The 18,425-nt window shown below is 50.6% G+C and overlaps 1 protein-coding gene across 1 annotated transcript in view; it reads left to right on the top strand.

Annotated features, from left to right (window-relative positions):
• Positions 1-6,923: 6,923 nt before the first annotated feature.
• Positions 6,924-18,425, top strand: part of LOC138351596 (uncharacterized) — an 18,122-nt gene continuing 6,620 nt past the window's right edge. Inside the window, exon 1 of the mRNA XM_069303450.1 lies at positions 6,924-7,029. Coding sequence (XP_069159551.1) covers positions 6,924-7,029 — 106 coding nt within the window. The remainder of the gene's footprint in view (positions 7,030-18,425) is intronic.

The raw sequence follows: 18,425 nt of genomic DNA, 5'->3' as shown, positions 1-18,425 counted from the left end.
GATGAGTGACGCTGCCCAATACTGTCACCATGGCGGTGTGCCCACTCACACGCTGAGTGCCGCTGCCCAATACTGTCACTATGGCGGTGTGTCCACTCACACGCTGAGTGCCGCTGCCCAATAAACTCACCCTCCAGGGCCAGCATGAAGACAGCTACACAACTTACTCCCAGAATATTAACATGAGATAATTCTGATGCTGAACTGTGAATGCTGAAGTTAAGGCTAGAATTCAGGAGGTTACAGGTGCTGAGTAGAGAACACATGTACACCAGAGAACGTATGTGTCAAGGGGGATACTGCAGGTGTTGAGCTTGACTCCAGGTGTTGGAAAAAATATATGTGCTGAATAGAGAATATGTGTGTTCGTCAGGAATGGAACAACACCTTTAATTATATAGGATCAATGGGAGGACAGGAAGGTGAAATGCCCCATACAGGAGTATGCCCAGGAGTGCCCATCTACCTTGTTCTGGTCCCCGGGGGAGGGGGATCAATGTCCCCGCGGCCCTGTCTCTGACCGTTCCTGGCTGGTGGTTTGGTCCGCCAGGCTGTTTTAGATGCTGCTGGTAGCAGTCACGTGTACGAGCCAGATTGATCAAGAATATTTGGGAAGGATGTGTAGTTACTCCTTGTGTCAACACCTGTTGAAACATGTGTGTCAACACCTGTTGAAACATGTGTGTCAACACCTGTTGAAACATTAAACCAAACTTGGAACATAAATGGAACGTGGATGGAACTTAAGGTCAGACGTGTCACAGGGATGTTAGCAAATCATGATTTACGCTAAGGAGTGAGGTCCCTAGCTGGTGGCGCAGTGGTAGCGCACTCGACCGCGCCTGGGGTCCGATGTGGTGTGGGGGTTCAAATCCTGGCCAGGGGAGGATTGTCCGGGCGCCAATCCTTAACTGTTCCCTCCTGTTCACCTAGCAGTAATTGGTATCTGTTTGTTAAGTGATTGGTCGGTGGAGTGTAAACTGGTAAGGTAAGACTCACTATGGTAAGGGAAAGCTCTCAGCCTGCAAACAGGAATTACAAATACAAAAATATAAAGTGAGAACAGGAATAGAGTAGAGGAAGAGATAATAGATGACAAGATAGAGGAAAATCGGAAGTCATTCCATTACAAAACTGACAGCTACATTATATATATATATATAGGTGAGTACACATAAAGTTGATATAGGTATATATCATTAGTTCATATAGGTTCATATCACTGATAAAAAGAAATGGAAAAGTATGAGTGGCCTGCATCTTCTTGAAATGCCTGAAGGTGGTTGACATAGTTATGCACTCTGTACCTCAACACAACCCAAGGATCTTGAGAATGTGCTCAGTTGGGATGGAAACAGAGGGCCAAGACGAGGCACGAGGTGCTTGAGCTCTAGCTCTTAAGCCCCGCCTACTAACCCTTTTCTACTTGATGCATTGTAATTTAACTAATCTGACGTTCGAATACTAGAGAGGACCTTAGACTTGACACAATCCCCAGCCTAACACCAGAGGCAAATCTAATGGAAAGACCTGGGTAAATACTGGCGTGGGGGAACTGGGTTATTCCAATTAGCCTCTGTGGTGGCCTTATGTTCTTATCTTCGTGATACTTGGGTAGATAGCGGGCATCAGCGTATAGCTCTCAGGAATGTAGTAAGAAGACCTTCAGACTACTGTACACAGCTGAGGTGAGATCACTCTTAGAAGGTGATCTAAGAGTGCTTAGACACTCTTAGATCATCTAAGATGTCTAAGCCTGAAAATACCACTTTGGTACAGACATAACACCACTTTTCAGTGACCTTAATAAGCAGGAATTATACAAGTCTTTATTATATGAATTATACAAGTCGCTACAGCCCCCCCCCCACTTGTAACAACTATAAAAAAGGGGTTATATTTTATTTTTATGCTGCACTTGAAAAGTACATTAGCATTGTTTTTCATTGTTTAATTATCCAAGAAATGGCTGATGAAACTGGACATAATGAAGCGCCTCTAGAAACGAGGAGACATGGTAGAGACATTAAAAGTAGAGAAATAGGGGTAGAAAATCAGACAATATATAGGCAATAGCAAACATCAGAACGAAAAGTGAAGAGGTGAAGCAAACTGATTGCCAACTGTGGCATTGCGTCGATAATCATGATGTTAATCTTGCGTATTGTGATCTAATCCCCCTTGGATTAGAAGCCAGGTGAGCCATGCACATGTTACCACACTACCAGACAACCACACTACCAGATAACCACACTACCAGACAACCACACTACCAGATAACCACACTACCAGACAACCACACTACCAGATAACCACACTACCAGATAACCACACTACACTACCAGACAACCACACCACACTACTACACAATGAGTGGAGCAGCCAGTTCATTCACTTCATTCATGGGTGCACTTCATTCATTGGGAAGACCCTATCAGCTGACCCACAAAGCCCATGTTTCACCCATGCCCCCCCACACCCCCCTCCCAGCCCTCCTGCCCTCTCCCACGCCCTCCTGCTCTCCCCTCCCTCCATACCTCCTCTTCCAGGGGATGGAGATGCTGCTCCCTCCCTCCATCCCACTAGCAGGAGAGTGACACGCCCCCCGCTCAGCACGAAGGCATTGCCTCCCCAGGGGGTGATGCTGGGGGAGATGGGGAGCTGTAGGGGCGTGATGTAGGGGAGGGTCTGGGGCGAGGGGAGGGGGGGGGGTCGAGGGGCTGTGAGAGGCGGCGAATTGTGTAGCAGAGCAACAGGAAATGGAGGGGTGAGGGGGTGGGGTAGGGGGTGAGGGAGGGAATGCATATGTTGTGAAGTTAACTGTGAGTGACATAAGAAATAAGTGAAGGAAGGAATTAGAAAATAGAAAGAAGAAATGGGACATGGGGAGGGGGGGGAGGGGTGAATGGGTGTGTGGGAGAGAGAGAGAGAGGGAGAGGCCCCAATACCCGTGGGATGGGGATGGGGTACCGTAGTACTTACTAGTTATGCCTGGGGAAAGGTTGAGCTTCGGCTCTTCTAGTCCCGCCTCTCGACTGGTAATTAACATATATATATATATATATATATATATATATATATATATATATATATATATATATATATATATATATATATATATATATATATATATATATATATATATATATATATATATATTTATATATATATAAATACTGTGAAATTTGCGTGTGTCCTGGCTCGTGTTCCGGGTCCCGCCTCTGACTCAGGACCGATGACTCCCAGAACCCTGTCTTCCTTGCTTTTAATTATGGAGATATGGAGGCGGCTTCTGGTAATTCATCCCACTCACAGTCCTTAAGCTAAGTAAGGTCTTGTTTGGCGTCCTTGTTAGTTCTTCTTCTTTGTCTTCTCTCTCTCTCTCTCTCTCTCTCTCTCTCTCTCTCTCTCTCCCTCTCTCTCTCCCTCTCTCTCTCCCTCTCTCTCTCTCTCTCTCTCTCTCTCTCTCTCTCTTAACAGGGAGCGTCCCTCCGAATTACCTTTATTAGGCATTATATTTATCTCACCCTCAGTCTGTGTATTTACCATTTGTGCCTGGATGATTGAGCTGTTAGCTCTTGGGCCCCGCCTGTGTAATTGACGGTTGTCTAATGTGCTAACTTCCGACCTATTTTTATATATTATATGTACTATGTGTTTATCTCTTTCTCTCATGCATGCTTGCACGCACGCACGCACGCACGCACGCACACGCACGCACGCACACGCACGCACGCACACACGCACGCACGCACACACACACACACACACACACACACACACACACACACACACACACACACACACACACACACACACACACACACGAACAAACACACACACACACACACACACACACACACACACACACACACACACACACACACACACACACACACACACACACACACACACACACACACACGAACAAACACACACACACACACACACACACACACACACACACACACACACACATACACACACACACACACACACACACACACACACACACACACACACACACACACACACACGAACAAACACACACACACACACACACACACACACACACACACACACACACACACACACACACACACACACACACACACACACACACACACACACACACACACACACACACACACACACACACACACAGGTGGAACACGCACAAGGGGACACAGGTGGAAACTGTGTATGGAGTCAGCCTCCACCACATCACTTCCTAATTCATTCCACCTATTAACTACTCTGACACTGAAAAAGTTCCTTCTAACGTCCCTGTGGCTCATGTGGGTACTAAATTTCCACCTGTGTCCCTTTGTTCGTGTCCCAGCCTTGCTGAAGAGTTTGTTTTTGTCCACCCTGTCAATTTTCCCTGAGAATTTTGTAGGTGGTTATCATGTCTTCCCTTACTCTTCTGTTTTCCAGGGATGTGAGGTTCAGCTCCTTTAGCCTTTCCTCGTAGCTCAATCCTCTCAGTTCCGGGACGACCCTGGTGGCATACCGCTGAATCTTCTCTAACTTTGTCTTGTGTTTAACTAGGTATGGACTCTGCATATTTCAGGATTGGTCTGACATAAGTGGAATACAGGGTCCTGAACGATTCCTTACACAAGTTTCCAAAGGCAGTTCTTATGTTGGCCAATCAAGCATGTGCCGCTGATGATATCCTTTTGATGTGGGCCTCTGGGGACAGGTTCGGTGTGATATCAACCCCAGACCTTTCTCTCTTTTTGACTCTTGCAGGATTTCATCTCCCAGATGATGGCTTGTGTTCAGCCTCCTGCTCCCTTCGCCTAATTTCATTACTTTACACTTTCTTGAGTTGAACTTTAGCAGCCATTTTAAAGACCATTCCTCCAGTTTGTCCGGGTCATCCTGTAGTCTCTGTCTATCATCATCTGTCTTGATTCTTCCCATAATTTTTGCATCATCAGCAAACATTGAGAGGAATGAGTCTATACCCTCTGGAAGATCGTTTACATATATTAGAAACACGATGGGTCCAAGTACTGAGCCCTGTGGGACTCCGCTGGTGACTTCTCGCCACTCTGATGTCCCCCCCCCCCTCACAGTTACTCGCTGCTTCCTGTTGCTTAAATACTCCCTTATCCACTGGAGCACTTTCCCTTTTACTCCTGCCTGTTGCTCCAACTTTTGTAACAGCCTTTTATGGGGTACTGTGACAAAGGCTTTCTGACAGTCCAAGAAAATGCAATCTGCGCACCCTTCTCTTTCTTGCCTAATTTTGGTTGCCTGATCATAGAATTCTATTAAACCTGTGAGGCACGATTTACCATCTCTGAACCCATGTTGGTGGTGCGTTACAAAGTTATTTCCCTCCAGATGCTCTACGAGCCTTTTCCTCACGATCTTCTCCATCGCTTTGCATGGTATACAAGTTAGGGAAACTGGCCTGTAATTCAGTGCCTCTTGCCTGTCACCCTTCTTGTATATTGGGACTTTATTAGCTGTCTTTTAACTTTCCGGAAGGTCTCCTGTTTCCAGTGACCTGTTATACACCATAGAGAGTGGCACACTTAGTGCTTCTGCACCTTCCTTTAGTATCCACGGTGAGATTCCGTTAGGCCCAACAGCCTTTGTCACATTCAGCTCCAACAGATTCCTTTTGACCTCATCACTGGTGAGGTCAAATTCCTCCGAGGTTGCTTGGTTTGCCGCCTCCTCATTTAGTGCCGGGGCTTCTCCTTGTTCTGTGGTGAAGACCTCCTGGAATCTCTTGTTGAGTTCTTCACACATTTCCCTGTCATTGTGTGTGTGTGTGTGTGTGTGTGTGTGTGTGTGTGTGTGTGTGTGTGTGTGTGTGTGTGTGTGTGTGTGTGTGTGTGTGTGTGTGTGTGTGTGTCTGAGTGTGTGTGTGTGATGTAGTGTTGTAGGTATTGTTGCTTTTGGAGTGTAGAGTGTTTGATAAACTGTCGTGATGAAAGTGTAGTGGTGTAGTGGTGATGGAGGGTAGTGGTGGGGGGGGGGGGAGAGGGGGTGTAGTGTGATGGTAAGAGTGTAGTGTTGGTGACCATTCATTGGTGAGTAGCCTTGGCAGCCCCCGGGGGGACACCCTCCCACACCCCTCACTCCTCTCCCCTCTCCCACCCCTCCCCCACAACTCTCCCACACACCCTCCCCCACTCCCCCCCTCCTACACACACACACACACACACACACGTCCCATATGTCCTCTCATTCATTTACACGCGTGAATACCGTCCAGATTACTCATCGTTATTCATTCACATTGTGGTGAGGGGGGTGAGGGGGGTGTGGGGGTGGGGGGGGGGTGGTGCTCGGCCTCCGAGTCTCTCTCAAGTTGCAATATTGCCTCGGCGTTGTTGCCATATTGCGACGTCGGCGGGGGGAGGGGGGAATATTGCTTTCCCGGGCTCCTTTTGGCGTGTGTATGTTGACGTGTAGGGTGGGGGGGAAGGGAGGGGGTAAGGGGAGGATGGGGCAACGATAAGGGGGGGTGAGGGTGGGGGGGGGAGGAGGAGGAGAGCCCTCCGGGAGGGGGGGATTGGGGGCATGGTGTGGGGGGGGGAGGGCCAGGCCACGGCCTCCTATGGTACCCATAGTCATTGATATTGCAAGAATGCAACGACCTAGCAATGACGACGACCAGTTTTGTGAATGACAGGAGTAGTTGACGTGGGTGGCGGCAGATGGCGTGTGAGTACGGGGGGAGGCGGCGGCCGGCAGACTCTTCCCCCACAGCCCGGCCACCCACTTTTACCCGGCCTCAGCCTCCCGCCGCCCACCCTGGCGCAGCCGTTTCTGCTCCTTTCCACCTTAGGCCGTCAAATGGGCCCCACAATCGCCCCGCCATAACGAAAATATTCGAAGAAAGTGCGCCAATAGCCCGGATTGAGAGTCGGGTTGACGCGCATCTGGCAACCGGGAGGATGGCTGCCGGGCCGGGGTCGGGTGACGATGACTGCGAGCGGCCAGACGTACAGGTGACGCCGCCGCGCCCGGACCGCTCGCGCCGTGCTCTCGTCGCCCACCTCGGTTAAGCCCGCTTGCACCACTTTTCGTGGCGTCCTCCGTTAGCTGGCAAAACCCGCCCTGTTCCCCAGGCGGAAGTGGTGATAGGATGGAAAGGAGGAAGAGTGAGAGGCGTGGTCCAGCCTTAAAGGGGGTCCCCTCGGCCCCCAAGTCGAGGCGGGGGCCCCCCCCGAAGTGATTCACCTCAGATGGGGGCTTTAAATGCCTCCATTAGGGGCCCAGGAGCGCGCACTCACGCTGGTGATGTGGCGGGGGCGTGGGGCCCTACGGTGGGCGAGGACTGTGACTCTGGATAGTGACTGTGAACCCGTAGGTGCCTGCCAGAGCTCTGCCCTCCACTACCGACCACCACCCCGCCACCCCCACCATAAGTCCAAGAACAAAATGTCTTCCCCCTCTGGAGACCTTACTGGCGCAGATGACAGACCTCTCCCTCCCAGCCGCGGGATACAGTTACCTCGTGTCTGCGTGTGCGGCTCCTGCTGCTTGCTGCTGCCTTTTTTTGTACAGTGAAAAGTGCAGACAGGCACTGTAGTGGTGGTGATGGTGGAAGTTGTGAGAACCGGCTCGCCGGAGCACCATCTGGCTCCTCTGGGGCCCCCTTGACTCGTGTACACCCACACACTCCTTCATACCCTCCAAATGTTGGTGCCACAGACACAGTAACAGCACCCAGACTGTAGCAACACCCGCCGCCCCCTCCATATTGTAATTTCTCACACGCCATCGTGTAAATATATATATATACACACACACACCCCTCCCCCACCCATATTGTAACTGCACCCACACGGCACCCCTCCATATTGTAACTACACACACACACGCCCCCTCCATATTGTAACTACACACACACACACACGCCCCCTCCATATTGTAACTACACACACACACGCCCCCTCCATATTGTAACTACACACACACGCCCCCTCCATATTGTAACTACACGCACACACACGCCCCCTCCATATTGTAACTACACACACACACGCCCTTTCCATATTGTAACTACACACACACACGCCGCCCTCCATATTGTAACTACACACACACACACACGCCCCCTCTATATTGTAACTACACACACACACACGCCCCCTCCATATTGTAACTACACACACACACGCCCTTTCCATATTGTAACTACACACACACACGCCGCCCTCCATATTGTAACTACACACACACACACACACGCCCCCCTCCATATTGTAACTACACACACACACGCCCCCCTCCATATTGTAACTACACACACACACACGCCCCCTCCATATTGTAACTACACACACACCCCCCTCCATATTGTAACTACACACACACACGCCCCCTCCATATTGTAACTACACACACACACACCCCCCTCCATATTGTAACTACACACACACACGGCCCCCTCCATATTGTAACTACACACGCCCCCTCAATATTGTAACTACACACACACGCCCCCCTCTATATTGTAACTACACACACACACACGCCCCCCTCCATATTGTAACTACACACACACACACGCCCCCCTCCATATTGTAACTACACACACACACACACACACGCCCCCTCCATATTGTAACTACACACACACACACGCCCCCCTCCATATTGTAACTACACACACACACACACACGCCCCCCTCCATATTGTAACTACACACACACACGGCCCCCTCCATATTGTAACTACACACACACGCCCCCCTCCATATTGTAACTACACACACACTGCCCCCTCCATATTGTAATTACACACACACACGCCCCCCTCTATATTGTAACTACAAACACACACGGCCCCCTCTATATTGTAACTACAAACACACACGGCCCCCTCCATATTGTAACTACACACACACACACGGCCCCCTCCATATTGTAACTACACACACACGGCCCCCTCCATATTGTAACTACACACACACACACGGCCCCCTCCATATTGTAACTACACACACACACGGCCCCCTCCATATTGTAACTACACACACACACACGGCTCCCTCCATATTGTAACTACACACACACGGCCCCCTCCATATTGTAACTACACACACACACACACTGCCCCCTCCATATTGTAACTACACACACACACGCCCCCCTACATATTGTAACTACACACACACACGGCCCCCTCCATATTGTAACTACACACACACACACACACACTGCCCCCTCCATATTGTAACTACACACACACACGCCCCCCTACATATTGTAACTACACACACACACGGCCCCCTCCATATTGTAACTACACACGCCCCCTCAATATTGTAACTACACACACACGCCCCCCTCTATATTGTAACTACACACACACACGCCCCCCTCTATATTGTAACTACACACACACACGCCCCCTCCATATTGTAACTACACACACACACGCCCCCTCTATATTGTAACTGCACACACACGCCCCCCTCTATATTGTTACTACACACACACGCCGCCCTACATATTGTAACTACAAACACACGCCGCCCTCCATATTGTAACTACACACACACGCCCCCTCCATATTGTAACCACACACACACGCCCCCCTCCATATTGTAACTACACACACACGCGCCCCCCTCCATATTGTAACTACACACACACACACGCCCCCCTCCATATTGTAACTGCACACACACGCCCCCTCCATATTGTAACTGCACACACGCCCCCCTCCATATTGTAACTGCACACACACACACGCCCCCGTCCATATTGTAACTGCACACACACACACACGCCCCCGTCCATATTGTAACTGCACACACACACACACGCCCCCGTCCATATTGTAACTGCACACACGCCCCCGTCCCTATGGTAACTGCACACACACACACGCCCCCCTCCATATTGTAACTGCACACACACACGCCCCCCTCCATATTGTAACTGCACACACACACACACACGACCCCCTCCATATTGTAACTGCACACACTCACACGCCCCCCTCCATATTGTAATTGCACACACACGCCCCCCTCCATATTGTAACTGCACACACACACACATACGCCCCCGTACATATTGTAACTGCACATAGACGCCCCCTCCATATTGTAACTGCACACACACACACGCCCCTTCCATATTGTAACTGCACACATACACATGCCCCCTCCATATTGTAACTGCACACACACACGCCCCCCTCCATATTGTAACTGCACACACACGCCCCCTCCATATTGTAACTGCACAAACACACGCCCCCTCCATATTGTAACTGCACAAACACACGCCCCCTCCATATTGTAACTGCACACACACACGCCCCCCTCCATATTGTAACTGCACACACACACACACACGCCCCCCCTCCATATTGTAACTGCACACACACACGCCCCCCATCCATATTGTAACTACACACACACACGTCCCCTCCATATTGTAACTACACACACATGCACACACACACGCCCCCCTCCATATTGTAACTGCACACACACACACACACGCCCCCCCTCCATATTGTAACTGCACACACACACGCCCCCCCTCCATATTGTAACTACACACACACACGTCCCCTCCATATTGTAACTACACACACACACGCCCCCCTCCATATTGTAACTACACACACGCCTCCCTCCATTTTGTAAATACACACACACACACACACGCCTCCCTCCATATTGTAACTACACACACACGCCCCCCTCTATATTGTAAATGCACACACACACACGCCCCCCTCTATATTGTAACTGCACACACACACACACACACACGCCCCCTCCATATTGTAACTGCACACACACACACACACGCCCCCTCCATATTGTAACTGCACACACACACACACGCCCCCTCCATATTGTAACTACACACACACGCCGCCCTCCATATTTTAACTACACACACACGCCCCCCTCCATATTGTAACTTCACACACACGCCGCCCTCCATATTGTAACTACACACACACACGCCGCCCTCCATATTGTAACTACACACACACACACACGCCCCCTCCATATTGTAACTACACACACACGCCGCGCTCCATATTTTAACTACACACACACACGCCGCCCTCCATATTGTAACTACACACACACACGCCGCCCTCCATATTGTAACTACACACACACATGCCGCCCTCCATATTGTAACTACACACACACACGCCCCCCTCCATATTGTAACTTCACACACACGCCCCCCTCCATATTGTAACTACACACACACGCCCCCCTCCATATTGTAACTGCACACACACGCCCCCCTCCATATTGTAACTGCACACACACACGACCCCCTCCATATTGTAACCGCACACACACACACAAACACGGCCCCTTTCCATATTGTAACTGCACACACACACGGCCCCCTCCATATTGTAACTGCACACACACACACACACACACACACACACACACACACACACACACACACACACACACACACACACACACACACACACACACACACGCCCCCTCCATATTGTAACTGCACACACACACACGCCCCCCTCCATATTGTAACTGCATACACACACACGGCCCCTTCCATATTGTAACTGCACACACACACACGCCCCCTCCATATTGTAATTGCACACACATACGGCCCCTTATTGTAATTGCACACACACACGCCCCCTCCATATTGTAACTGCACACACACACGCCCCCCTCCATATTGTAACTGCACACACACACACGGCCCCCTCCATATTGTAACTGCACACACACACGCCCCCCTCTATATTGTAACTGCACACACACACACACACGCCCCCCTCCATATTGTAACTGCACACACACACACACACACACACCCTCCATATTGTAACTGCACACACACACGCCCCCCTCCATATTGTAATTGAACGCACACACACGCCCCTTCCATATTGTAACTGCACACACACACGCCCCCCTCCATATTGTAACTGCACACACACACACACGGCCCCCTCCATATTGTAATTGAACGCACACACACGCCCCTTCCATATTGTAACTGCACACACACACGCCCCCTCCATATTGTAACTGCACACACACACGCCCCCCTCCATATTGTAACTGCACACACACACGCCCCCCTCCATATTATAACTGCACACACACACACACACACACACACACACACACACACACACACACACACACACACACACACACACACACACACACACACACATGCCCCCCCCCTCCATATTGTAACTACACACACACACACGCCCCCTCCATATTGTAACTACACACACACACGCCCCCCTCCATATTGTAACTACACACACACACGCCTCCCTCCATATTGTAACTACACACACACACACACACACACACACACACACACACACACACACACACACACACACACACACACACGCGCGCGCCTCCCTCCATATTGTAACTACACACACACACGCCTCCCTCCATATTGTAACTACACACACGCCTCCCTCCATATTGTAACTACACACACACACACGCCCCCCTCCATTTGTAACTGCACGCACACACACGCCCCCCATCATATTGTAACTGCACACAAACACACGCCCCCCTCTATATTGTAACTGCACACACACACACGCCCCCTCCATATTGTAACTGCAAACACACACACACACACACACACACACACACACGCCCCCTCCATATTGTAACTGCACACACACATACACACGCCCCCTCCATATTGTAACTACACACACACACACACACACACACGCCCCCTCCATATTGTAACTACACACACACGCCGCCCTCCATATTGTAACTACACACACACATACACACGCCCCCTCCATATTGTAACTACACACACACGCCCCCTCCATATTGTAACTGCACACACACATACACACGCCCCCTCCATATTGTAACTACACACACACGCCGCCCTCCATATTGTAACTACACACACACACGCCGCCCTCCATATTGTAACTGCACACACACGCCCCCCTCCATATTGTAACTACACACACACGCCGCCCTCCATATTGTAACTACACACACACGCCGCCCTCCATATTGTAACTACACACACACGCCGCCCTCCATATTGTAACTGCACACACACACACACGCCCCCCTCCATATTGTAACTACACACACACGCACACACGGCCCCCTCCATATTGTAACTGCACACACACACACACGGCCCCCTGCATATTGTAACTGCACACACACACACACGGCCCCCTCCATATTGTAACTGCACACACACACACGCCCCCTCCATATTGTAACTGCGCGCACACACACGCCCCCTCCATATTGTAACTGCACACACACACTCCCCCTCCATATTGTAACTGCACACACACACACGGCCCCCTCCATATTGTAACTGCACACACACACGGCCCCCTCCATATTGTAACTACACACACACACACGGCCCCCTCCATATTGTAACTACACACACACACACACGGCCCCCTCCATATTGTAACTACACACACACACACACTGCCCCCTCCATATTGTAACTACACACACACACGCCCCCCTACATATTGTAACTACACACACACACGGCCCCCTCCATATTGTAACTACACACACACACACACACACACTGCCCCCTCCATATTGTAACTACACACACACACGCCCCCCTACATATTGTAACTACACACACACACGGCCCCCTCCATATTGTAACTACACACGCCCCCTCAATATTGTAACTACACACACACGCCCCCCTCTATATTGTAACTACACACACAGTTTCAAATGTAGATATGATAGAGCCCAGTAGGCTCAGGAATCTGTACACCAGTTGATTGATAGTTGAGAGGCGGGACCAAAGAGCCAAAGCTCAACCCCCGCAAGCACAATTAGGTGAGTATACACACACACACACACACACACACACACACACACACACACACACACACACACACACACACGCCCCCTCCATATTGTAACTGCGCACGCACGCACACACACACACACACACACACACACACACACACACACACACACACACACACACACACACACACACACACGCCCCCTCCATATTGTAACTGCACACACGGCCCCTTCCTTATTGTAACTGCACACACACACACACACACACACACACACACACACACACACACACACACACACACACACACACACACACACACACACACACACACACCCTCCTTATTGTAACTGCACACGCACACGGCCCCCTCCATATTGTAACTGCAGACACACACGGCCCCCTCCTTATTGTAACTGCACACACGCCCCCTCCATATTGTAACTGCACACACACACGGCCCCCTCCATATTGTAACTGCACAGACACACACGCCCCCTCCATATTGTAACTGCACACACACACTCCCCCTCCATATTGTAACTGCACACACACACACGGCCCCCTCCATATTGTAACTGCACACACACACGGCCCCCTCCATATTGTAACTGCACACACACACACGGCCCCTTCCATATTGTAACTGCACACACACACGGCCCCCTCCATATTGTAACTGCACACACACACGGCCCCTTCCTTGTTGTAACTGCACACACACACACACGCCCCCTCCATATTGTAACTGCACACACACACACACACACACACACACACACACACACACACACACACACGGCCCCTTCCATATTGTAACTGCGCGCACACACACACACACACACGGCCCATCCATATTGTAACTGCACACACACACACGGCCCCTTCCATATTGTAACTGCACACACACACGGCCCCTTCCTTATTGTAACTGCGCGCGCGCGCGCACACACACACACACACACACACACACACACACACACAGCCCCTCCATATTGTAACTGCACACACACGGCCCCTTCCATATTGTAACTGCACACACACACGGCCCCTTCCATATTGTAACTGCACACACACACACGCCCCCCTCCATATTGTAACTGCACACACACACACGGCCCCTCCTTATTGTAACTGCACGCACACACACACACGGCCCCTTCCTTATTGTAACTGCACACACACACACACACGGCCCCTCCATATTGTAACTGCACACACACACACACACACGGCCCCTTCCATATTGTAACTGCACACACACACACGGCCCCTTCCTTATTGTAACTGCATACACACACACACGACCCCCTCCATATTGTAACTGCACACACACACACGCCCCCCTCCATATTGTAACTGCACACACACGCCCCCCTCCATATTGTAACTGCACACACACACATACGCCCCCGTACATATTGTAACTGCACATACACGCCCCCTCCATATTGTAACTGCACACACACACACGGCCCCTCCATATTGTAACTGCGCGCGCGCGCACACACACACACACACACACGGCGCCTTCCATATTGTAACTGCACACACTCACACCCGGCCCCTTCCATATTGTAACTGCACACACACACGCCCCCTCCATATTGTAACTACACACACACGGCCCCCTCCATATTGTAATTACACACACATACACACACCCCCTCCATATTGTAACTACACACACACACGCCCCCCTCTATATTGTAACTACACACACACACGCCCCCCTCTATATTGTAACTACACACACACACGCCCCCTCTATATTGTAATTACACACACACACTGCCCCCTCCATATTGTAACTACACACACACACGGCCCCCTCCATATTGTAACTACACACACACACACACGGCCCCCTCCATATTGTAACTACACACAAACACACACTGCCCCCTCCATATTGTAACTACACACACACACGCCCCCCTACATATTGTAACTACACACACGGCCCCCTCCATATTGTAACTACACACACGGCCCCCTCCATATTGTAACTACACACACACACACACATGGCCCTCTCCTTATTGTAACTACACACACACGCCCCCTCAATATTGTAACTACACACACACACGCCTCCCTCCATATTGTAACTACACACACACACACGCCCCCTCCATATTGTAACTACACACACAGCCCCCTCCATATTGTAACTACACACACACACACATGGCCCCCTCCTTATTGTAACTACACACACACGCCCCCTCAATATTGTAACTACACACACACACGGCGCCCTCCATATTGTAACTACACACACACATTGCCCCCTCTATATTGTAACTACACACACACGCCCCCCTGTATATTGTAACTACACACACACACACACACACGCCCCCCTCTATATTGTAACTACACACACACACGCCCCCTCCATATTGTAACTACACACACACGCCCCCCTCTATATTGTAACTACACACACACATTGCCCCCTCTATATTGTAACTACACACACGCCCCCCTCTATATTGTAACTACACACACACACGCCCCCCTCTATATTGTAACTACACACACACACGCCCCCCTCTATATTGTAACTACACACACACACGCCCCCCTCCATATTGTAACTACACACACACACGCCCCCTCTATATTGTAACTACACACACGCCCCCCTCTATATTGTAACTACACACACACACGCCGCCCTCCATATTGTAACTACACACACACGCCGCCCTCCATATTGTAACTACACACACACACACGCCCCCCTCCATATTGTAACTACACACACACACGCCCCCCTCTATATTGTAACTACACACACACACGCCCCCCTGTATATTGTAACTACACACACACACGCCGCCCTCCATATTGTAACTACACACACACACGCCGCCCTCCATATTGTAACTACACACACACACGCCCCCTCCATATTGTAACCACACACACACACGCCCGCCCTCCATATTGTAACTACACACACACACACACGCCCCCCTCTATATTGTAACTACACACACACGCCCCCCTCCATATTGTAACTACACACACACACGCCCCCCTCTATATTGTAACTACACACACACACGCCCCCTCCATATTGTAACTACACACACACGCCCCCCTCTATATTGTAACTACACACACACGCCCCCCTCCATATTGTAACTACACACACACACACACACGCTCCCTCCATATTGTAACTACACACACACACGCTCCCTCCATATTGTAACTACACACACACACACACGCCGCCCTCCATATTGTAACCACACACACACGCCCCCCTCCATTTTGTAACTGCACACACACGCCCCCTCCATATTGTAACCACACACACACGCCCCCCTCCATTTTGTAACTGCACACACACGCCCCCACACACACACACACACACACACACACACACACACACACACACACACACACACACACACACACACACACACACACACACACACACACACACGCCCCCCTCCATATTGTAACTGCACACACACACGCGCCCCCGTCCATATTGTAACTGCACACACACACACGCCCCCCTCCATATTGTAACTGCACACACACACACGCCCCTTCCATATTGTAACTGCACACACACACACGCGCCCCCTTCCATATTGTAACTGCACACACACACACGCCCCCCTCCATGTTGTAACTGCACACACACACGCCCCCCTCCATATTGTAACTGCACACACACACACGCCCCCCCCTCCATATTGTAACTGCACACACACGCCCCCCCTCCATATTGTAACTACACACACACACGCCCCCTCTATATTGTAACTACACACACACACACGCGCCCCCCTCCATATTGTAACTACACACACACACACGCCTCCCTCCATATTGTAACTACACACACACACGCCTCCCTCCATATTGTAACTACACACACACACGCCCCCCTCCATATTGTAACTGCACACAAACACACGCCCCCCTCCATATTGTAACTGCACACACACGCCCCCTCCATATTGTAACTGCACACACACACACGCCCCCTCCATATTGTAACTGCACACACACACACACGCCCCCCTCCATATTGTAACTGCACACACACACACGCCCCCCTCCATATTGTAACTGCACACAAACACACGCCCCCCTCCATATTGTAACTGCACACACACACACGGCCCCCTCCATATTGTAACTGCACACACACACACGCCCCCCTCCATATTGTAACTGCACACACACACACGCCCCCCTCTATATTGTAACTGCACACACACACACGCCCCTTCCATATTGTAACTGCACACACACACACACACACGCCCCCTCCATATTGTAACTGCACACACACACGTCCCCTCCATATTGTAACTACACACACACACGCCCCCTCCATATTGTAACTACACACACACACGCCGCCCTCCATATTGTAACTACAGACACACGCCGCCCTCCATATTGTAACTACACACACACACGCCGCCCTCCATATTGTAACTACACACACCCACGCCGCCCTCCATATTGTAACTGCACACACACGCCGCCCTCCATATTGTAACTGCACACACACACGACCCCCTCCATATTGTAACTGCACACACACACACACACACACA

Source organism: Procambarus clarkii, chromosome 5 (genome assembly GCF_040958095.1).
Source record: "Procambarus clarkii isolate CNS0578487 chromosome 5, FALCON_Pclarkii_2.0, whole genome shotgun sequence".
Lineage (NCBI taxonomy): Eukaryota > Metazoa > Arthropoda > Malacostraca > Decapoda > Cambaridae > Procambarus > Procambarus clarkii.
This window is presented reverse-complemented; position numbering and strand designations above follow the sequence as displayed.